We start from the raw sequence: 23,796 nt of genomic DNA on the forward strand, positions 1-23,796 counted from the left end.
GGGACTCCTCTGAAGGTGACTGTGGTCCAGCTGGGACTAGGAGTGGCTGTGGCGATGTAGACGGCCCAGCCAGAACAGGAACTGGCAATGGCTGCGGTGGCGACGGCGGCCCAGCTGGGACTGGAGGTGGCGATGGCTGTGACGGCGGCCCAGCCGGGACTGGAGGTGGCGGCGGTGACCCAGGCAGAACGGGAGATTGCTGCGATGGCCCCACCAGGACAGGAAGTGGCTGTGGCCCAGCCGGGACAGGTGATGGCGGCGATGACCCCACCGGAACAGGTGATGGCGGCGATGACCCCACTGGAACAGGTGATGGCGGCGATGACCCCACCGGAACAGGCGATGGCGGCGATGACCCAGCCGGAACAGGTGATGGAAGTGGGAGCGGTGGCCCCACCGGGACAGGAAATGGCTGCGGCCCAGCCAGAACAGGAGACGATGGCGATGACCCAGCCAGAACAGGAGACGATGGCAAGAGCCCAGCTGGAACAGAAGATAGCTGCAGCGACCCCATCAGAACAGGACATGGCTGCGGCCCAGCCAGAAGAGATGATAGCTGCGGCCCAACCAGGACAGGAGATGGTGACGGTGACAGTGACCCAGCCGGAACAGGATATGGCTGCGGTGACCCCACCGGGGAGGGCGGTTGTGGCGACGGTCCCACCAGAACAGGAGATGGTGGCGACGGTCCCACTGGGACAGGAGATGATGGCGGCAGCCCAGCTGGAACAGAAGGTAGCTGCGGCGGCCCCATCAGAACAGGGAATGGCTGCGGCCCAGCCGGAACAGATGATAGCTGCGGCCCAACCAGGACAGGAGATGGTGGCGGTGACCCAGCCGGAAGAGGTGATGGCTGCGGCGACCCCACCAGGGCTGGAAATGATGGCGATGGCCCCACCGGAAGAGGAGATGGTGGCAACGGTCCCACTGGGACAGGAGATGATGGCAGCGGCCCAGCTGGAACAGAAGGTAGCTGCGGCGGCCCCATCAGAACAGGGAATGGCTGCGGCCCAGCCGGAACAGATGATAGCTGCGGCCCAACCAGGACAGGAGATGGTGACGGTGACCCAGCCGGAACAGGATATGGCTACGGTGACCCCACCGGGGAGGGCGGTTGTGGCGACGGTCCCACCAGAACAGGAGATGGTGGCGACGGTCCCACTGGGACAGGAGATGATGGCGGCAGCCCAGCTGGAACAGAAAGTAGCTGCAGCGGCCCCATCAGAACAGGGAATGGCTGCGGCCCAGCCGGAACAGATGATAGCTGCGGCCCAACCAGGACAGGAGATGGTGGCGGTGACCCAGCCGGAAGAGGTGATGGCTGCGGCGACCCCACCAGGGCTGGAAATGATGGCAATGGCCCCACCGGAAGAGGAGATGGTGGCAACGGTCCCACTGGGACAGGAGATGATGGCAGCGGCCCAGCTGGAACAGAAGGTAGCTGCGGCGGCCCCATCAGAACAGGGAATAGCTGCGGCCCAGCCGGAACAGATGATAGCTGCGGCCCAACCAGGACAGGAGATGGTGGCGGTGACCCAGCCGGAAGAGGTGATGGCTGCGGCGACCCCACCAGGGCTGGAAATGATGGCGACGGCCCCACCGGAAGAGAAGATGGTGGCGACGGTCCCACCGGGACAGTAGAGACGAAGACTGGGTTGCTGGGCAGCAGAACCTCCGTGGCGCTGGGCAGCTGAGAGGTAGCTGAGAGGCATGACGTCGGCGAGAGCCACGTTTCCGTCTGGGAAGCTTCTCAGTCACTGGCGTAGGAGAAGGATCAGGCTGAGGACTGGCTGGTAGAAGCAGGCTGAGGAGAAGCAGGCTGAGCTGAGGCAGGTGGCTGGTGGGTTAGCAAGTCCTTGCTGAGCTCAGAATTGCAGGTAGAATCCAATTCAGCTTGTAATTCTCGCTTCAGGTCTGCGATCACTGTCAGGTTATGAGTTATTTGCGGAAAACACAAAATCTTGGGCCTTGATAAAAAAGTCTTTTCCATCAAGGAATAAACAAAAATTCTCCGCTTAAAATCTGTGCAACCTGTAATGGCTGAGTTAAGTTGGTCAAATTCTGAGCAGGCCTTTTTTAGCTCCTCAACAAGTGACAAGTCTGCTGGGTCCATAGTGGTCAGTTCTTACTGTTACGATGTGAGTCAAAATACAACTAGGCAGGTGGACCCAAAAGCAGACTTAACACAGCGGGGCAGAGTTCAAACGGTAATTTAATAACAAAATAAAAAGTAACAGGCACAGGCTTACTTCAAAGCACAAAAGGTCCAGAAAACAAGGTGGAAATCCAAACAGCAAACACGAAGGAGTCCAAAAACACTGGAAAGGCTCAGGAACTCACACCCAAAAACAACACACAAACTGACAAAGACACAGAGAAACACAGGGACTAAATAGACAAACTAATCAGACACAGGTGGGTCAGCAAACAGGTGAACAGAATCAGTGATCAAAAAAGAGCGGGAAAAAGACAAAGACAGGAAGTAAAGACAACAAAGACACACAAGGGGAAACAAGACTACAAAATAAAACAGGAAGTGCGCAACAGAAACTCAAACCATGACATAATGTCGATATAACTGTGAAGTGTAATTTATTTTTCACACTCGAAATGTCTTCAAACTAATGAAATATACAGTCATTAGTGAATAACTTGGGTTTGTATACCAGCAGACTGACTGCACATGACTCTACAACAGGCCTGGATTACTCGTAAATTCTGTTCGTATCTGAAAGAAAACTCAAAATACGAGAAAACTGGTGAATGCCACAAGTTCTCTTAAATCTCTTGTACACACCACTTAAGAACAAATCCGTTCGTACGAGCGGTTCTTGCATGAGGCCCAATGTGCGGCGCAGCGCCACAGAATCAACACCAAGGGAATCAACACCAAGGGAAACCTTTATGAACCGGAATATAGCTAGAGATGCCAAACTTCATCAGATGGAGTTATAATGGGCAGAGAGAGAGGAGAGACAAGAGAAGTGGTGCTAGCTGAAGTTGGACCCACAGCTGTTGCACCACCATTTATCATTCACTCTATCTCTCACAGCTATATGGAGTTAGATCAGTCTCAATATTAATAAATGCACACAGAAGGATTCACAAATACATGTTAAGATTTGTATATAAAGACTGTGATTAATTAATCTCAGTTCTGATCAAAACTATTAAATATTTTTTAAAAATTTGAATTTTAATATTTTAAATGCCAATTTTATAAGTGGTGTCAACGATTTTGGGGGGAAAAAAACCCACAATGACTGATTTTCAATAAAAAATTATTGGAGCCTGGAGATTTTTTACCTGTTATCACAGTGTTGGATACACCAGAGATTAGTAACAACACCGACTTTGATGCATCATTAGTTTTTGTGTACCATCAGATTTATTATGAAATAGAAGGTTAATTAAAACATTTATGCAAAAAAAGTGGCAAAAAATATTTATCTGACATATTCTTACAGCAGTTTTTGTCAGTGGCCTTTTTTGGTCTTAACAGTACGAAAGGATGGCCAATGTGCCTACAGTGTATTATTGACCTTTCAAAATTTTTTTAAATTAAATTTCTTAAAATCACATAAAATTAATACTCTTTACAAAAATTCTGCCCATGTGATGCAACATAGTGAAATTTATGGCCAAATTTAAAGTGGAGATGGCCGAAAATTCCCCCAACTGTACCAGAGGGCTAGATAAAGTCTTTAAAAAATAGACGAATCAATGGATTCCAGCACTTTATTATCATCGATTAATCATCAAATAAATTCATTCATTCATTCATGTGCTGTTACAGATTTTCACACAGAGCTGTTCTGATCTGATGTGAAGCCATCCTGGCGAGTGACAGACAAGCCGCATCGGACATGCATATTTTTTAAAGACTTAACAGGTTTTCAATTTTATGAACAAGAAAACATTTACTGACATAACGTCACAGAACATGAATGAACATAGGCTAATTCCTTATACCTCTCCATATTCCCTCCCTTGGGGTCAAGAGTACACGAGAGAAAGAGAACATTAATTCTCTTTCTCGTATGCCTTGCATACACGTTCCCCAGCCCCCGCGGACTTGGCCCCCTAATAAATGAAATATATAAAAATACATGTATTTGTGGATTTTAATTGCATATATTTAAAACGATAAATATTTGTGTGTGCATCAGAAATACATTTGTGAAGCTTTTTTGGTTATTTGTGGATTTTTTTTTACATTTATATAAAATGCCAAATATATGTGTGTGCATTGAAAATGTTTGTGTAGACAGAGTCATTTATATACAAATCTTAACATGTACTTGTGAATCCTTCTGTGTGCATTTATTAATATTGAGACTGATCTAACTCCATATAGCTGTAAGAGATAGAGTGAATCATAAATGGTGGTGCCACAGCTGTAGTTAATATTGAGACTGATCTAACTCCATACAGCTATCTCTGCATAGCTCTCAATAGGCGTGCAGTGATAAGACGGGAGAGAAAATAGTATCTTTTTTTCAGGACACAATACACATCAGCACCTAAACATTAAAACCAATATTCCACTATAGGCACATATTCAAGTGTTTCTACTTTCTGTCTATTCTGTAAATGGTAAATGGACTCACTCTTGTGTAGCGCTTTTCTTGTCTCTGGGTCCATCCAAGCATCCTGCTTGTCAAAGCCACTGAGCTTTTTGGAGTGGTGACTTCAGCACGCAAGTGTAAATGTATACGATTTGTTGCAATATGCCAAAAGTGTTTTTCAGAACATATTTTTAGGTTTACTGTCCTAGCATATGGATGCTGCAATGTCCTCATGAACATTCCTGTCCAGTCCATGACATTCTTTGTCATTTTCCAGCTCATGTCTTCACCTGGTGACAGTCTATGGACTGCTACTGCATCGTCTGAAGGCAGTGTTTCTGAAGTTGAATCAGAAACTGAAGATCTTCCTGAAAATGACCCTTTCCAACAGATTGGCTTTGACACAGACATGGACTCGATACTAATATCAGCTGGAACAACAACAAGGGCTGAGGCTGTGCTCATGGTGATGAGTTATGCAGCAAGGCATAACATAACAGGGACACAACTGGATGACATGTTGAAACTCATAAATTCTCTTTTTGGCAAAGAGGTGTTACCCAGATCCAAATACATGTTTAACAGAATTTTTAAAAACAATTCTGACATTGTAGAATTCCACTTTTATTGCAAAACATGTAAGATATATATTGGTACACAGGAGGACATAAAGGACAAAAACATCACAGAGTGTGTAAACTGTAAGACGCCTATTGAAACTAATTCGTTGAACAGTGGAAGCTTCTTTATCAATATCCCAATTGCGCCTCAAATCCAAACACTACTCGAAACCCCTGAAATTCAAAACAACATTAACTACAAACAACAAAGGACAGAATGTGACCATGTCATATCTGACATATATGATGGTGAAATGTATAAAAACTTGTCAAGACCAGGTGGAGTTCTGTCTCATCCAAACAATTTGTCATACATTTTCAATTCTGATGGGTCACCTATTTACAAGTCCTCCAAGTTTTCAATTTGGCCAATACAACTTCATTTAAATGAACTCCCCCCCAAAATGAGATTCAAAAATGTTGTGCTTGCTGGTCTTTGGTTTGGTGCTCAAGAGCCAGTCATGTCGATTTTTCTCAGACCCTTTGTTGATCAGGCCAAAACACTGGCATCCAAAGGTGTATCATGGAGAAAAAATGAAACCTGTGTGAACAGCAAGATTGTTGGACTCTGTTGTTGTGTGGATTCAAAGGCAAGACCAGCAATGCAAAACACCACACAGTTCAATGGATACTTCGGTTGTGGCTTTTGTTTACACCCTGGCACTCTTGTAGACAAACAGGTGAAATACACTGTGACTGCAACAGAATATCCTGAAAGAGAAGCCAAAGAAATGTTGGCAGATATGGAGCAAGCATTTGCACTAAATAGAAATGTAAGAGGAGTGAAAGGTCCATCACCACTCATAAACATGCCCTATTTTGATATTGTGTGGGGATTTGTCCCAGATTATATGCATGCTGTGTTACTTGGAGTCATTAGACAGCTCACAGAACTTCTACTGAGCAACAGTGATCAGCATTACTATATTGGGAGTCCCAGTACAATGAGGGTAATGGAGAACAGGATCAAGGACATTAAACCACCCCACTTGATAACAAGACTGCCCAGACCCCTTGCCGATTTTAAGTATTGGAAGGCCTCGGAGTGGCGTGCGTGGCTCTTGTTTTACTGTTTGCCTGTCCTCAGTGGTGTGCTGCAGCCACGCCATTTGAAGCACCTAGGCCTACTGGTGTCTGCAGTATTCCTACTTCTCAAAGAGAACATCACTTTCGAGGACATCAACAAGGCAGATGAGATGCTGTTTAAGTTTGTGGCAAGGTTTCAGATGCTGTACGGGGAAACCTCAATGACATTCAATGTTCACTTACTAACTCATCTTGCAAAGTCAGTGAAGTTGTGGGGACCCCTGTGGGCACACTCAGCTTTTGTCTTTGAAAGTGGTAATGGTAGTTTGTTAAAACTGTTTCATGGAACAAAGTGCGTGGCTCTGCAGATTGTCAACAAATTTTTGTTGCATAGAGCAATACCATTCTTCACCAAACGATATGCAGTTAGTGAACAAGTGAAGGAGTTCTGTGTCGAACTGACAAATACCTCAAGAGTTAAGAATGTCACAAAATGTTAGGATACAACTGTGTTAGATACTGGCAGGGTGACTCAAACAACCCATGATCAGAAGCGTGCCTTTGAATCTGCACAGAAACACACACCTGATGAAGTTGTGGTCCACAAGAGGATGGTGCATAAAGGACTGGTGTACACTTGCAAAAACTACAGCCTCAGTAAAAGACGGAGGGACTGTTTTGCTAAGCTCAGTGATGGTGTTTATGGGGAAATTCAGAACATTGTGAGCTTTCCATCAGGTGGACGTACAGAAATTGCTGTACTCTTTAAAGAACTCCACACACAAATATGCTTCCCTTTATCACAAGGGAATGGCTTTGTGCCCCATATCAGACTTGTAAATGAAAGTATTTTTTCCCCACTTTGTCTGATATCAGTTGACAGGTTGGAGCAGAAATTTGTCATGTTGAAAACAGATGATCAGACATATATTTGTGACTTCCCAAATGCAATTGAGAGAGACTAGTTGTGATCATTTGTTTTGAGATGATATTTTGTATTTAGCTGCAGTGTCATTAATGAGCACATTAATGAGCTAACAGCCAATTCAGTCATTAAGTACTGAAGTTGAGGGTAACTGGACTCCCTTTGATTCTTGTATATGTTTCTCCTCTCAGCCCAAAGGTCTCTTCAGTTCTAAAGGCTAGTGTGATAAACCCAGGTATTTTAAGTCTAGGTGGGGACAAAACACCTTGGAGGTGGTCCTGAGGGTTGGCCTAGTCATGCGGGTCCTTAAAGCGATATTCCACTCTTCAAGAGTAATCCGTTCAATATGTACTCACCTCTATGCTGATGTGAGGATGGGTGAAGATCTTAAGTCCACAAAACAATACTGGAGTTACAGCAGAAAACAGCCTTGCAGCTAATTAGAGTGAATGGTGACCATGGATAAAATGTAAAAAAAAAGAACACAAAACAAACACAAAATGTCTCCATCCTGCTCTCTGTGGTGTAATCCAAGTTTCCGTGAGCTGCGACATTAAAATTTAACTGCAAAAGACACCATTTACACCATGTTTTTAGCCTAAATGTCAACTGTAGCCAGGTAGCATCTAAACATGGCGTCGATGTATCGCGAGACTTCACACGTGCGTCCATTAAGAGATAGGAAGTCTCGCGATACATCAATGCCTTGTTTAGATGCTATCATGGTGTAAATGGTGTCTTTTGTGGTTACATTTTAATGTCGCGGCTCACGGACACTTGGATTACACCACAGAGAGCAGGATGGAGACATTTTGTGTTCGTTTTGTGCTCTTTTTTAATATTTTAAATGTGGTCACCATTCACTTTAATTAGCTGCAACCCTGTTTTCTGCGGAAACTACAGGATTGTTTTGTGAACTGAAGATCTTCACCATCCTCACATCAGCATAGTGGAGAGTACATATTGAGTCAATTATTCTTGAAAAGTGGAATATCACTTTAAAGTCACATGAGCCAAGGTGTGACTAAAGAGAGTTGTTGCCCCCACGCCCCTCCCCCATCCTCTCTGCCCAGGATGATAATTTTAGAGCACTTTCATATTTTATATCTTGTACATATGAACTGATTTTCTTTATGTAATGTACTGTTTTTGCTTACTATTTGTATGATGTGTGTGTTACCCATGCCAGTGCATGCCAGACAATGGACAAAACAGCAGTCTGCATTTGATTCTTCTCCTTTATATGAATGTTTGCAACACTGTCAGATGAATGAATGTCAAAGATCACAATGTTTAATGTTTTTGTCATAAAATGTCATAGGTTATAACTGTTGGCTATTGTTGTACTGTACTTTATTTGATCATCAACAAATATGAGTCAATTAATTCACATCCTGCCCAATGTATCCCACTAACTAACAGGTGCCATGATGAAGTGTTACTCAGTGTTATTTACAGTATACAATGAAGACCATCTAATAGTAGCAACCAGCGGTCTATTTCAAAGACCATCGTTGGACAGAAACACTTAATGTTATGCTGCTGCATAGTGTTGACAGTGTAGACCCTGTGAAGGCCATACTGTTTTTGTACAGCTATAAAATGCAGAGTGAGAGGTTAGGTTACTTTATTGCAGTAAGACAGCTAGCCTTAATTAAATGTTAGTCACTTTCTGTAACCAGTTTCATGAGAAAGACCATGCTGGTGGACCAACATGCTACTATACTCGTGGTAATGGTGGATCAGCATGCTGGTGGTGTTGCTAATTATGTTTGTCCTCCCAGCATGATTAGCAACACCAAACTGGTCCACCAGCATCATTACTAGCACCATGCTGGTCCACCAGCATCATTGCATCATTAGCAATACCATGCTGGTCCACCAGCATCATTACCAGCACCATGCTGGTCCACCAGCATCATTGCATCATTAGCAATACCATGCTGGTCCACCAGCATCATTACCAGCACCATGCTGGTCCACCAGCAGCATTAGCAATACCATGCTGGTCCACCAGCATCATTAGCAACAAACATGCTGGTGTACCAGCATAGCTATGTTGACTCACCAGCTAAACCAGCATCTAACCAGCATAGACCAGCATAAACCAGCATGGAAATGATGCTGGTCTATGCTGGTTTTTCTAGCAGGGTCTGCTTTGCCAGATCCTTTGGAGGACCCATCAGATGCTAAGGCGTAGATGTAGGCGAAGAGAGCCCTGGCTAAACAAAAGCAATCCACATGCACCACTTCAAATAAAACATTCTTGCTATTATTAGGCCTAGTCCACACGGACCCATGTACTTCTGAAACCGTGTATTATTCTATGCGATTTGGCTGTTTGGCCACACGCAACCACACTTTTGGGCCCCTGAAACCACGTTTCTTTGAAACCGGAGTCCAGGGTGAAGTTTTTGGAAGACTCCGGTGCCAGTGGTTGCGTGTAGGTAGGATAATCGTTTTATTACCTGTCTTCATTGTTTGACGTCAGAGCAATGGTAAAAAGCTCTTTTCTAAAAGTTTACTAACTATTAAAATCCCACATCCTGTGTTAAATACAATGTATCTTAACTATATTTACAATGAAGCTTGATTCTGCACTCTGCATTTAACCCTTATGTGAATGTTTACTGTTGCTATGGCAACAAGTGACAGCTGACGTTAGCGTCAGTTAGCTTAGCTCAATCGTCCAACAAACAATAACCCATAAAATTATAATTCAACATATTTAAACAAAATTAACAACGGCTACCAACAGTTACAGTCCTTACAACCTTAACTAATGTGTTGTCACAGGTTAGATTGTCAAAATTAAAGTAATCTCTGAGGAACTACGCTAGCATTAGTGACGGTTGCATCCACTTGTGTGCAGTTACCTTACGTTACAGTTCCCTCAAACAATATCACAAAGCACAATACAAACTATATAAACAAATTTTCTATTAAGGGTACACTACTAAAATCTGAAGGTGCTCAGGTGACATTTACCCACCTGAAAGAATAATTGAAAGCAAACGCTGATTTTGCTGGTCTTCAGTAGCTTTACTCTAGGTGTAACTGCCAACTGAAGAGCCAACCATTTATATACCCAGATTTGCTCTCATGCCTTTACTCAAATCAGTTATGCTTTAAATTGAATGGGGGGTATCTGTATGGTATCTGTAGAGATAACAAAATCGATATCATATGCATAAAATAATGTCCCAATTGAGTGGGCAGACACACATAAATACCCTATATGTCACACTAACTTTATTTGTGAGTGTGCTATCTGCTCTCTTTGGATGGTAGGCTATATCCAGCTGCTCGACCTAGTGACCAACGAAGGAGGCTGCTTCTGTTGCTATCTACCCCAACTACACTACCATGAAAGCAGCGGCGGGCCTGCCAACGGAGGTTCTGGATCTGGCCGGGTCGGACCTCCGTTGGCAGGCCCGTCACTGCTTTCGTGGAAGTGTAGTTGGTCGTTCAGGCGCCTCTGCTGTTGAATTAGGTTGTGCTATATTTGTGGATCACGTTATTTTTTTTTTCCGCACTTCCCTATTCCGGTATTGACTCTAACCTCTGATTGGTTAAAATGCCCTTTCCGAAGTTACATCGCCACCTACTGCTTTGGCATGTGTATCATATGTTTTTTTTATCACACCACTCATGTGGATGAATTTTTTTTTGGAAACCGAAGCCTGAAAAACTTCGGTTTCTGAATTGATTTTCGCCACAGCTTCCGCACTGAATTCCCCGTGAACTACAGAACTCCCATGTTGTTTTGCAAGCGTACTAGGCTGATGAGTAGAATTTAAGAAACAGGCTAAATGACATGATGTTGCCACACTCTTGTACAGTAGGTGGCGGTATGCACTTTTAAATTGTTTTCAATCTGCCAAACGAGAGAAGAAGAAAAAAAAAATGCTTTGCAAGCTGTCATTCCGATTGAGTCTGGCCAAGAGACATGTCTTATAGCTTTCAGTTTAGGCCCCGCCCACCAGGTTCAACTTTTTACTCGCAAAACTTTTTGACTTGATTTGCAAACAAAACTTAAGGATTTACAAACAAAACTTTTGAATTAGTATTTTTTAATCAAACATTTTTTACTTGCAATAAAACATTTTTTGATTGCAATATTATACTGTTTGATTGAATAATAAAGAAACAAATGTAGCTCCATAGATGCACGCACGCACACACACACACACACACAGACCAACCTCTCTCGCTCTCCCTCTGTCATTTTCCGCACGCTGTTTTTGAAGTTTTCCACGATCACCTGCCCCTCGCATTATTCGTAGTTCACCTACTTGACTGGCTCGTGGAGTGAATAGAGGAGAGGAGGGAAAGGGGCGGTATTGTGCATGCACGGCTTCCGTAGAAGACAAAATAACATCTCCAGGTGTCCATGACCAAAAATCGTTTACCCTCGATTTCATTCATTTTGAACTCATTTCACCTCAAAATCGTAATCGCGACCACCAGACGATTATTTGCACAGCCATCTCTGTCCGATTTTCTCTCCCATTTTTGTTTCATATATTTTGTAAAATGAGTCTTTGAAATTTGAAACCAACTTTTTATTTTCTCCCATTGTGTATGCATTTTAAAATGTAGAAATAAGGTTGTGTTCATTTGTCTCCAAGCTTTGAATTTTTTTTTTCAAAGTAGCCCCTGACTTGCAGGTATCTGTAGAAATCCTGCTTTCCTAATCCAGATGTCTTTGATATATCCTGATAGCTCTGTAATTTTCTGTTGGAGTTTGTATCACATTTTGAATGCTCTGGCTTAAAAGAGCTCCATAATACAGACAGAAATGTCAAAAATGTTACAGCCATCCACGGTTTCCCTGACCCAATATCAATGAGGCAATGCAGTGATCAATAGTTAATCTTACACTCTTGATACAAAATTGCAAATTGGAAGTGCAAGAATTATGAGATTTTCTGTATTGTGTGTGTGAGACATCTACACGTTATCTCTTATTCTTCTTAAAGGTTTTCCATGGCAGAGGCTGGGCATCCTGTGTCAGAGCTCTACCCACCAGGGGAAGCTGTTTCTTTGGAATCTACCCTGTCTGGTCAGTCACTCTTCAACACCCCGAGTTTGATACAGGCAACAACACCCTCCAGACTGGCTGGAGGACCAGATAACAGCTGCCAGGAGGAGCCACAGGAGATCTGTAAAGATCATTCAGTCAGTTCTCCTACCAGGGAAACTAACTACAGCAGTCTGAATGTCCATAGGGAGCCTGGTGAACAAGACAAAAGCCAATCTGAACGATGTGTACCTCCCAAGGCCTCAAGCCACCCCCATAGTCTGGCTGAGACACATACACCGTCACATCACCACGACACAGTTGTGAATGCAATCAGTGACAGCCTTGTTGCTGGTAGGACGAGGCAGAACATAAAGTCAGCCTCTCTACCTGTTCACAGGAGTCACTCAGAAACCTTACCTGTGGTTAAACAGGGAATGCCCCCCCAGGCTCCAGTCAATGAGACTTGTGGGCTTGCTTACCATGGAGATAAAAGTGTCCAAGAGGCTGAGAGTCACTCCATGTTAGCCTGCAAGCAGCCCATGCAGCTGCAGCAGTGCAACATTATCACCACTACCTGCCGAGGGCCCAACAGTGGAGAAAGTGATGTACAGCAGCCTCAGAGCAGGTGTGTCTGTATCTCGTCCCCTGAGGCAGCAGGCAAGGTGGAGGGTACTGAAGAAAGGAGCCATCTTCCCCATAAATGTGACAAGGCACTCTGCTATGGCTCTTATAACCATCATGTCAATTTTGAGGACACATTTGCTGCCTACTGTCATCCCCAACCCATCCCAGCCCCGTCCCAGCTGCTGCCACGCCTGGCAGGTGTAGAGCCAACCTGTGACATCCAGCGTACAGCGGCACCTCCTTCAGCGATGAACCACCTCACCCTGCCTCGCCTCATCTCTTCTGTCAGTGAAACAGGCCTGGATGCCAAGCACCTACTTCGGTGCTGCAACCTTAACTGCTCTTGGATCAGCTTGCTGCCCCCTGGTGCTGGGCCACAATCCCCAAAACACTTTCGTGGAGAAGCGTGCTGCAGCAGTCCCGTTGGCCATGTCAGAACCATAACCCAGGACATGGGGACAATGACAGCCCACAGAGAGCTGAGGGATGTTGGGGTGCAGACAGGACAGATGGTCACACCTCATGTGTTCCCCCAGATCTGTCTAGCAGAGGAGAGCAAGAGCGAGACCTCCTGCACTCAGACTCTGAAAACCAACAGTGACATAGGCAAGAAACCGGGTGGGGCTTCCAAGACCCCAGTGAAGGAGGTGAAGTGGGATGCAGAAGGGATGACATGGGAAGTGTACGGGGCCTCTGTGGACCCTGAAGAGCTGGGCTTGGCCATCCAGAAACACCTGGAGCTGCAGATCAAGGAGACGGCCAGTCATGCGGCTAAGCTGTCTCGCCAGAACACCAACACCTCCCAGCAGGGCAGGAACGGTCAGACAAAGATGGGCAGAATGATTGGCTCCATTCGAACCTCAGCCTGCTGCTCACGCAGCACTACAGCTGTTGACTAACTGACTAGCTGACTGATGGACGGGACAGAGCCTGAACACTGTGTTCAGTAACTAGTAAAGGTGCTGACACACCAAACCGACATCAAAGAACTAGCGGCGACAAAAGCCAACTGTTGCATCATCTACGTCGCCTCACGTTGCCTGTGTCAGTTCCATTTGAACGCACTACAAAGACTACATCCAACGGCCAAGTAGCATGTACGTTCTGCGCCTGCGTGAGTGGAAAAAACACAAAAAGGGAAACTGGAAGTCCAAGGAAAGGAAATGAGATAAACAAAGTAGCAGAGTGAGAGAGTGGTACATCCTGTCAGCCGAGGGGTTTCCTATCTGTGCAGCTGACCACCGCAGCACCTCCACGGACTATTACATCCAGATGGTCCTGGTGTTTCCTTCGCAGGCTCCACTTCACTCAGCTTCACTCAGCTGCCCGACAAACCCGCTGCTTCTTCCCACTTTAACCTGAATAACAAACCGGGGCTCGGTGCTCCGGTTGGATCCAAACGGAGAGCTGGGGCTAGCTGGGAGGCTAACTGGCTGTGTTTCCCTCCGGTCATGCTGCAGCTATTCAGGTTAAAGTGAGAAGAAGCAGCGGGTCTGTCGGGCAGCTGAGTGAAGTGGAACCTGAGGAGGAAGCATCGGTTAGCCCCAGTTTCACTACAGGCAGATTCACTTGCTACAGGGGCGAGGAAGTAAAACCTGAACAGCCAATCAGAATGATCTCTCTCACCGACAAGCTCCGCCGCCAATTCAACATGCTCAATCGGCCGAAAAGCCACCGACGCTTAAGTGCCGACGGTGCGGGACACACCGCAAAAACTAGGGCGACGGACGCTCACCAACGGCCTGACTTTGACTGACGGCCAACTGTCGGCTTGGTGTGTCAGGGCCTTAAGGCTACTCTCAGTATCAGCCCCAAATGTCACCCATCTGATCAGAGGGTCTATGGAGGATAGACTAATCTATACACCAGAATAAGTGGAAATACTTCATGTGAAATGATGGTCAATGGTTGCATTATTGTTAAAAAAAAAAGGTAACTGACAACAGCTTATATTTCATCATTTGTTGTCTGTGGTTCAATATTTCAGTGAGTGAAATTATGAATCCTGCAGCTGTGCACTGCCAGTATTTTTAGAGTGCTGCTCCTTGCAGGTGTGTCTTCATATGACAGTACTTAAAGGACACAGAGACAATGAAACAAAGCCTGCCCTGTGTAAAGCAATCTGATACAACAGTCCTGCAATAAATTTTATTCTTGTTAATCTTATAATAAATGTGTGAAATGTGTGATGTAATTCAGTACAGAGAAGTTCCTCCTCCTGGCTGACTACCTGGGTTCCTGGTGTTTGGGGTCTTGAGTGACATGCACTGGCACTAGCACATGTCAGTGGATGCCCGGCAGAGGGAGCCACTAGCAATGTATCACCTAACCCGTATCCTAATCCCTCACACCCAAGTCTACAGCTTCAGAAAAAAACAAAGAGTCAATCAACACCTCTGTTCACAAAGAATCACCACATGACACTAAAACAAGAATGACATCAGTCATCACACAAGTGAAATGTTAGTTTTATGGGGCACATAGCAGTGACAGCAGTGGCGTATGCCAGCAGGAATTGGTCTATGGCTATGCTGAGTGGTATCTGCTAGCAGAACAGGAGTCACACACGTCAGTAGAACAACATACCGATAGTCTTTGGCTGCTATATTTTAATGGCCCACAGTCTTTCCCCTAGCATCCCTCTCAGGAAAAACTTTAATATCACTCCTCATGAGGCTGTGGCTCTAAGACTAGCTACATTAGAATCTACAGGATCTATCCAACACTTGAGTATTAATTGTGGGGTGAAATCAACATTGCAGCCTCTTTGGGGTGCTAGCAGGGCTTTAATGTTGTTATTCTTGGATATGACATCTACACCTGTAAAAGTCTTTTAAGCTGAAAGTAAAAGTGATATATTAATAGACCCAATAAGAGTATTATTGCATGCTTCAATAAAGGAAACATAAAACATTTCTCAGTATCATGTTTTTATAATCTAATCATGAATCCACTCCATCGCCCACTTTATTGTCACAACTGTATAACTAATGTCATACAGCATATATAAGCTCATAAACTGCTTGGTCAAGTATCAGTTCTGGAAAATACATGATGTAGGTGTTATAAGTAAATCAAACTTTTGATCACTTAATACAGCAAAGACAATAAAGATCCCTGTCACAGTAAACCATTGAGGGATTCATCAGTGTCATCTGTGATAGATGCAGAGACTAACAATGACGCGATTGTTCATTAAGTGTTTAAAACAAAATAATGTTTTCACTGTGAAACACAAGCGTATATATATATATATATATATATATAGATAGATAGATAGATAGATAGATATGTATGTATGTATACACATACATGTATATATTTATATGAAGTTTGAATATGTGGAATGAATGACAGTCTGAATATATTGAAAGAAAGACAGAATATATGGAATGAAATCTGACGTCATCAGGGCACTAGTGCCATCTTGTGTTTCCTCTGTATGCTTGTATTGGATGGATATGAGTGAGTTGGCAAGAGACAGTGACCGCAATTTTAAGCAATGAAGACATAGTAATTTCCACACTGGCTAATGCACGTGGTAATGTTAACCACACCCAGTACTGCAGTACGTGTAAAGTGGCTCGCACTGAAATTAACAGCAACATTTTGCCACATTCAGCTTCAAACAACGTTTAAAAAAGTGGTGTGAATTTTTTAAAGTCACTTTTTTACCACATTTACAGCAATATTTGAAATATGTTAAATATAATGTCACAGTTAAATCTAAATATTAAATGTTAAATCAAAATGTTAAATATAAATATAAATGTTAAATCGACTAATTATTTAGCAAATATGCAAATGCACACTGCCGGTCAGCAGAAGTATCAAAATAAAAGCCTGGGTGGTCAGACTGTGTTTATAGCATCAAATAACAAATTAAAACCAAACTAATTGGGGAAAATGAACACTTGAACATACATCAGTGTGATAAGAACTACCTAAAATGATGTTGTCATGTTGATGTTGTCATGTTTTCTTTAGATTAAAGATTTAGATTTAGATTTAACATTTAGGTTTAACATATAATATTTAGATTTAACTGTGACATTATATTTAATGTATTTTAAATATTGCTGTAAATGTGGAAAAAGTGACTTTAAAAAATTCACACCACTTTTTTAAACGTTGTTTGAAGCTAAATGTGGCAAAATGTTGCTGTTAATTTCAGTGTGAGCCACTTTACAAACGGCACCCCATACCATACTGTGGTATTGGGTATGGTAAACATTACAAAGCGCATTAGCCAATGTGGAAATTACTATGTCTATATTGCTTAAAATTGCTGCCACTATGTCTCTCACTGACTCACTTATATTCACTGTGTTCTTGCTGCAGCATCCAATACAAGCATACAGAGGAAACACTAGTGCCTTAATGACGTCAGATTTCATTCCATATATTCTGACTTTCGTTCAATATATTCGAGGTTCATTCCATATATTCAGACTTCATATTATATAATTTCCTGAATTTCCTATATGTCTCTCTCTCTCTCTCTCTCTCTATATATATGTGTGTGTGTGTGTATATCAAGGTTCATTCCATATATTCAGACTTCATATTTTATATATATATATATATATATATATATATAGATACACACACACACACACACACATACACACACACACACATATATATATATATATATATATGTGTGTGTGTGTGTGTTTTCTTCAGTAATCTATGCCTCCATTATCCATATTTCCTTGTGTGGCTTTAAATGACTGCTAAAGAAGATGTGAAGTCATAAACTCAGCTGTGTTAGTCCACTGTAAATAGACTAACAGACAAATTGTTTGCCTGAGGAAAGGCTGGATGTCAGTTTCATCCCTGGCTGTGGATCAGAGGTAGAGCGGGTCATCCACCAATCGAAAGATCAGCGGTTCGATCCCGGGCTCCTCCAGTTTGCATCAGTCGTCTTGCTCCCAATGGCTGTTCCATTGGTGTGTGAATGTGTTAAAACTGAGTAGCAGGTGGCACCTTGTATGGTAGCCTCAGCCACTAGTGTATGAATGTGTGTGTGAATGGGTGAATGTGACTCGAAGTGTAAAAAGCGCTTTGAGTGGTTGGAAGACTAGAAAGGTGCTATACAAATGCAGGTCCATTTACTTTATGTCCAGGAGAGATAGATAAGTCTAGGAAGTGCTAAGCCTAGCTTAGCATAAAGACTGGATGAAGACAGGTAGCCTAGCTCCATCAAAAGAGAAACAACATGCCTTAATAGGGTTGCAGTTGTGACCAATATTGTACTCTCAACAAAACCTTGGCTGGTAGACATATGTGTTTACAGAGATGAAAGTGATGTTTATCTTCTCATCTGACAATGTCATTTTATTCTTTGACTGAAAAATCAGATTATCATTACAGTGGACAACACATTGTTATGGTAGAGGGAATCTGACATATAATATGTTCTATTCTGTGTAAAGTTTAACTTTTATTCATTAAAGTTCTTGTGTTATGTTGTGTTATGTTATGAGGAACTACACTCTGTGTCATCTGGTGATAAGGAACATCTTTGAAATTGAGCAGAGTGGTAGCACTGAGTAAGATGGCCTCTTCCACTCTGTATTGTCTTTTCTTTCTCTGTTCTCTTTGTATTCTGATTCATACATTATAGCTCCTTTTGAAAATCATTGCAGCAGTATTTGTTGTTGTTGTTTGTGTAGAGGCCCTCGATAACCATATATCATGTTTCACACAGGAATTGATGCAGAATGTCAACTGGGTGTATGTCAGTTGGAAGTCTTGTTAGAATGTTGTTTAAATTGAGTGGATCAAGGAAGAATGTGTCTAAATCTTGATGCCAGCAATAAAATGACAGAAACTATGTGGTGTTTTGTCTTGGGTTTCTTTTGTCTTGATGAGTGCAAAGGTCAAAGATTTTAAAACATTACATTTTTACGAGGTGACAACAATAAGTGAAATCACATTATTATATAAGATAGATTTGCACAAAAGCTTCAAAATTAGCTGGCAACAGTTAGTAAAGACCATTATTACAGCTGTGCCATTAGCAGTGTGGTCAGTATAAACAGTATATACTTTATCACTCTACTGTGATGATGTAGTAATTACACTGTGACGATACAGTATAAACACTGTAAATACACTGCAACGATGCAGTATAAACACAATGCATACACTGCGACAATACAGGATAAACACAGTAAATACACAGTGACGATGCAGTATAAACAAAGTAAATACACTACGACGATGCAGTATAAACAGTAAATACACTACGACAATGCAGTATATAGACACAGTAAATACACTGTGATGATGCAGTATAAACACAATAAATGCACTGTGATGATGCAGTATAAACAAAGTAAATACACTGTAATTATGCAATATAAACACAGTAAATACACTGTGATGATGCAGTATATAAACACAGTAAATACAATGCGATGATACAGTATAAACGCAGTAAATACACCGCGATGATGTAATATAAACACAATAAATACACTACGACGATGCAGTATAAACACAGTGAATAAACTGTGATGATGCAGTATAAACAGTCTATAACTGCCACTATGCTGTATAAACACAGTAAGTACACTGCCACGATGCACTAGTACACAAGTACACTGCCACGATGCACTATAAACACACGACGATGCAGTATAAACACAGTGAATACACTGTGATGATGCAGTATAAACAGTCAATAACTGCCACTATGCTGTATAAACACAGTAATGTGTATATAAATATATATATATATATATATATATACACACATACACTGTAAAATCTAATAAGTTGGGTGTACTCATACTCATTGCCTCAGAAAAATTAAGTAAAGTAAACTCTTTATTTTAAAGTAAAAATAACTTGTTTATTTTGAGTCTACAGTACTTACTCTAGCTTGTTAGGGGCCGGGCAGGCAGTCCTGTCAGGACCCTCTTGTTTTCCTGCTTATTCTTTCTTCTTCTTCTGAGGAAATCCTACTTCCCATGCGCAAAAAATCACCAAAAAAGGATGAAAGCTGAAGTGTCTGGGGCTACATTATCTGCTCAGATTCAACTAAATGCTTCAAAACTCATTGGACGATGCTTCACAGTGCAGATGGACATTGACCTGAAGCATACTGCAAAAGCAACCAAAGACATTTTTAAGGCAAAGAAGTGGAATGTTCTGCAATGGCCAAGTCATATCATCTGACCTGAATCCAATTGAGCATGCGTTTCTCTTGCTGGAGCCAAAACTGAGGGCAAAACACCCAAAACACAAGCAGGAAGTACAGACAGCTGCAGTAAAGGGCTGGCAGAGCATCACCAGGGAAGAAACCCAGCATCTGATGATGCCTATGTGTCCAACACTTCAGGCAGTCATTGACTGTAAAGGATTTGCAACCAAGTATTAAAACTGACTGTTTAACTGATGATTATGTTAGTTTGTCCAAATACTTATGAGCCCTTAAAGTTGGGGGACTGTGTGAAGAAATGGTTGTAATTCCTACACGGTCCATGCTACATTTTTGAAAAAAGCCTTAAATGAAAGCTGAGAGTCTGCACTTTAAGCAGGTGTTCATTGTTTCATTTAAAACCCATTGTGGTGGTGTACAGAGCCAAAATGACGACAACTGTATCATTGTCCAAATAATTATGGACCTGACTGCATGTAAAACAAAGTTCTAATATATGTATGAAAAAATAAATATTATATTTGAAACAGAATAATAGCATATATAAGAGAAATTAGTTGTACATGTGAATGCAAATAATCATGTGTAAGGAACAAAATGACAGGGAATGTAAGACAGAATGATAGGTTATGCAAATGAGAATAGTTGTTTGTGTGAGAGAGTTTGATTGAAACGGAAGGGAGTTTGATTGAAATGGAAATAGTACTGAATTCTCAGTTCCTGATTTGTTATTTTTGATGACGCGAGAAAAAGCAGGATTGGACGGACTTGGCCTGCCTTCCCAATCATTATATGAGAGCAACTCAGTGAAGCTGTTGGCCTCTGAGCAGAGCGCCCCCGGACATTTAGGAATTTAACAACACAAGCTGCCTTTTGCATCAGCTGAGGCTTGAACTCACAACCTCTGAGACTAAGGATCAATTTCTATCTCACTGAGCTAATTAGTCAGTGACAATTCATGTGTAGCTTCACAAATTGACTAAGCCAGATGTGCAGGTTTAGCAGCCGTCCATGCATGGAAAAGCAGATTTCAAACCACTGTAAAAAATTATCGTTATCAAAACAAAAATCTGAAAATACACATATTGCATCTAGACAGCATGGAGATGTTGGTAATTTGTTTGTAACAATGATTGATTTGCTCCATAAGTGAAAAACTGATGTTTAAAAATGTCATTTTTCCAATTGTTCACATTAGAGCAAAATTCAAAATGGTGTCAAAAATTCAGTTTTTAAGATAAAATTCTGAAATTTGCCACACATCATCTACCATGACTCTAGAATTTTGTCATTTTTTTCATGAACACTGAAGATTTATTTAGTAAGAATTTGCATGTATATGTTTACACTACCGTTTACAGTCAAACATTTTGATGCACTGAAGGCTCAATTTTTGATAAATCAAAAATCGGAGAAATGTAGTTTTTGTAGGACAGGCTGAAGATGCTCTGTAGCAAGTTTGGTGTCAATTGAGCAAAACTTGTGGGAGGAGATAGGTTTAAGAAGTTTTACAGTTTTTGAAAAAAACAGAGTGATGAACTTCATAATTTTTAACAGGTTTAAATGTACAAAAGTTTCTTCAGTATTGGGGCTACAGTTTGATGAAAGTTGTGAAGTTGTAGCATGTATGGTTGATTTGTTATGAATTTTCAAATTTTTGAACTTTAGACGCTTGCTGTAGCGCCACCATCAGGACTATTGGCTTGAGTTTACAGCTGAGGGTATCTAGCATGAGACTAGACCTTTGTGCAAAGTTTGGTGAGTTTTCATCCATGGGAAGTATGATTTCCTCGGAAGAAGAAGAAAGAAGAAGAATACCTAGGATTACAATAGTGTCCTGGCAGCTTAGCTGCCCGGACCCTAAATATGTCTCAGTGGGCCTCTCATGGTAAACAGTACTATAAACATATATTTGCAAATTCTTGCTCAATAAGTTTTCAATGTTTATGAAAAAAATTTTAACAACATTTTGGAGTCATTGTAGATGATGTTTGGCAAATATCAGAATTTTATATCAAAAACTGAATTTTTGACAGCATTTTGAATTATGTCCTCATGTGAACCATTGCTGTCAATGGGAATAGAGCATCTTTACACATCAGTTTTTCACTTATGGGGTAAATCAATCGTTAAAAACAAATTAACAACATCTCCATGCTGTCTAGATGCAAGATGTGTATTTTCAGAATTTTGTCTTGATAACTGAATTTATGACAGCAGTTTGAAATCTGCCTTGACAGCTGCTGTCCTGGTGGCTGGCTTTGTCAATTCGTGAAGCCACAAATGAGATGTCATTTGCTAATTAGTTCAGTCAGATAGACAATGCTCCTTGGTGTCAGAGGCTGTGAGTTCAAGTCTCGACTGATGCAAAATGTACATTGTGAGGGCAACTTTCTTGTTGTCTTCCTATTCTGCCTCTTGTTGCTCAAATCTGCCTAAAATTGCCTGACTCCAGCCATTGCTGCCCAGCAATTATAATTTATTTTGAGTCCACAGTGCTTAATCTAACTTGTTTATTTTGAGTCCGCAGTACTTAATCTAACCTGTTTATTTTGAGTCCACAGTACTTAATCTAACTTGTTTATCTTGAGTCCAAAGTACTTAATCTAACTTGTTAATTGTGAGCGCACAATACTTGGACTACCTTGTTTATTTTGAGTCCACAGTACTTAGACTAACTTGTTTACTTGAGTGTGCAAAACTGATATCAACACTTTATGTATCTAAACAATAATAGTCTCCTTAAAACAATGCATGAGGAGGTGTCGGTGGCTAAGTGGATAGAGCAGGTGCCCCATGTACAAGGCTGTTGCTGCAACGGCCCGAGTTCGTCTCCAGCCTGTGGCCCTTTGCTGCATGTCATTACCTCTCTCTCTCCCCCCTTCATGCTTGGCTTCCCTATCAAATAAAGGCAAAAATGCCCCCAAAAAATATCTTCAAAAAAAAAAAAAAATGCATGAGAACACTTAACACTTGTATTCCTTTAGCCCTTAGCAGTAATGATTTTATTAGCTTTTTTAATGACAAAATTCTAACTATTAAAGGCAAAATTCATGACCTCCTGTCCTCAGATAGTACCTATCTAACCTCAAACACAGCTGTAAGACCTAATATATATTTAGATTGCTTCTCCCCAATTTCTCTTCAAGAACTGACTGCAGTGATTTCTTCATCTAAATCATCAACGTGTCTCTTAGACCCCATCCCAACTAGGCTACTTAAGGAGGTCTTACCTTTAGTTAACACTCATATATTAGATATGATCAATATATCATTATTAACAGGCTATGTACCACAGTCTTTTAAGGTAGCTGTAATTAAACCTCTCCTAAAAAAGCCCACCCTGGATCCAGAAGTGTTAGCCAACTATAGACCAATATCTAATCTTCCCTTTATTTCAAAGATCCTTGAGAAGGTAGTCGCAGACCAGCTGTGTGATTTTCTCCATGATAATAATTTATTTGAGGAATTTCAGTCAGGATTTAGAGTGCATCATAGCACTGAGACAGCACTAGTTAAAATTACAAATGATCTTCTGATTGCTTCAGACAAAGGACTCGTCTCTGTACTTGTTTTATTAGATCTTAGTGCAGCATTTGACACTATTGACCATCAAATTCTACTGCAGAGACTGGAACACTTAATTGGCCTAAAAGGTTCTGCACTAAGCTGGTTTAAATCTTATTTATCTGATCGTTTTCAGTTTGTTCACATTCATAATGAATCATCCTTACGTACTAAAGTTTGTTTTGGAGTTCCGCAAGGTTCTGTGCTGGGACCAATCCTATTTACTCTCTATATGCTTCCTTTAGGTAACATCATTAGAAATCACTCTG

At 41.8% G+C, this 23,796-nt stretch overlaps 1 protein-coding gene across 1 annotated transcript in view; it reads left to right on the forward strand.

Annotated features, from left to right (window-relative positions):
- si:dkey-191g9.7 (GRIN2-like protein) overlaps nucleotides 1-15,964 on the forward strand; it is a 56,153-nt gene extending 40,189 nt beyond the window's left edge. The window contains exon 2 of the mRNA XM_049601218.1: nucleotides 12,122-15,964. Within this exon, the coding sequence (XP_049457175.1) occupies nucleotides 12,129-13,688 (1,560 nt within the window). The 5' untranslated portion in view covers nucleotides 12,122-12,128 and the 3' untranslated portion in view covers nucleotides 13,689-15,964. The remainder of the gene's footprint in view (nucleotides 1-12,121) is intronic.
- Nucleotides 15,965-23,796: the final 7,832 nt, after the last annotated feature.

Source organism: Epinephelus fuscoguttatus, linkage group LG16 (genome assembly GCF_011397635.1).
Source record: "Epinephelus fuscoguttatus linkage group LG16, E.fuscoguttatus.final_Chr_v1".
Taxonomy (NCBI): domain Eukaryota; kingdom Metazoa; phylum Chordata; class Actinopteri; order Perciformes; family Serranidae; genus Epinephelus; species Epinephelus fuscoguttatus.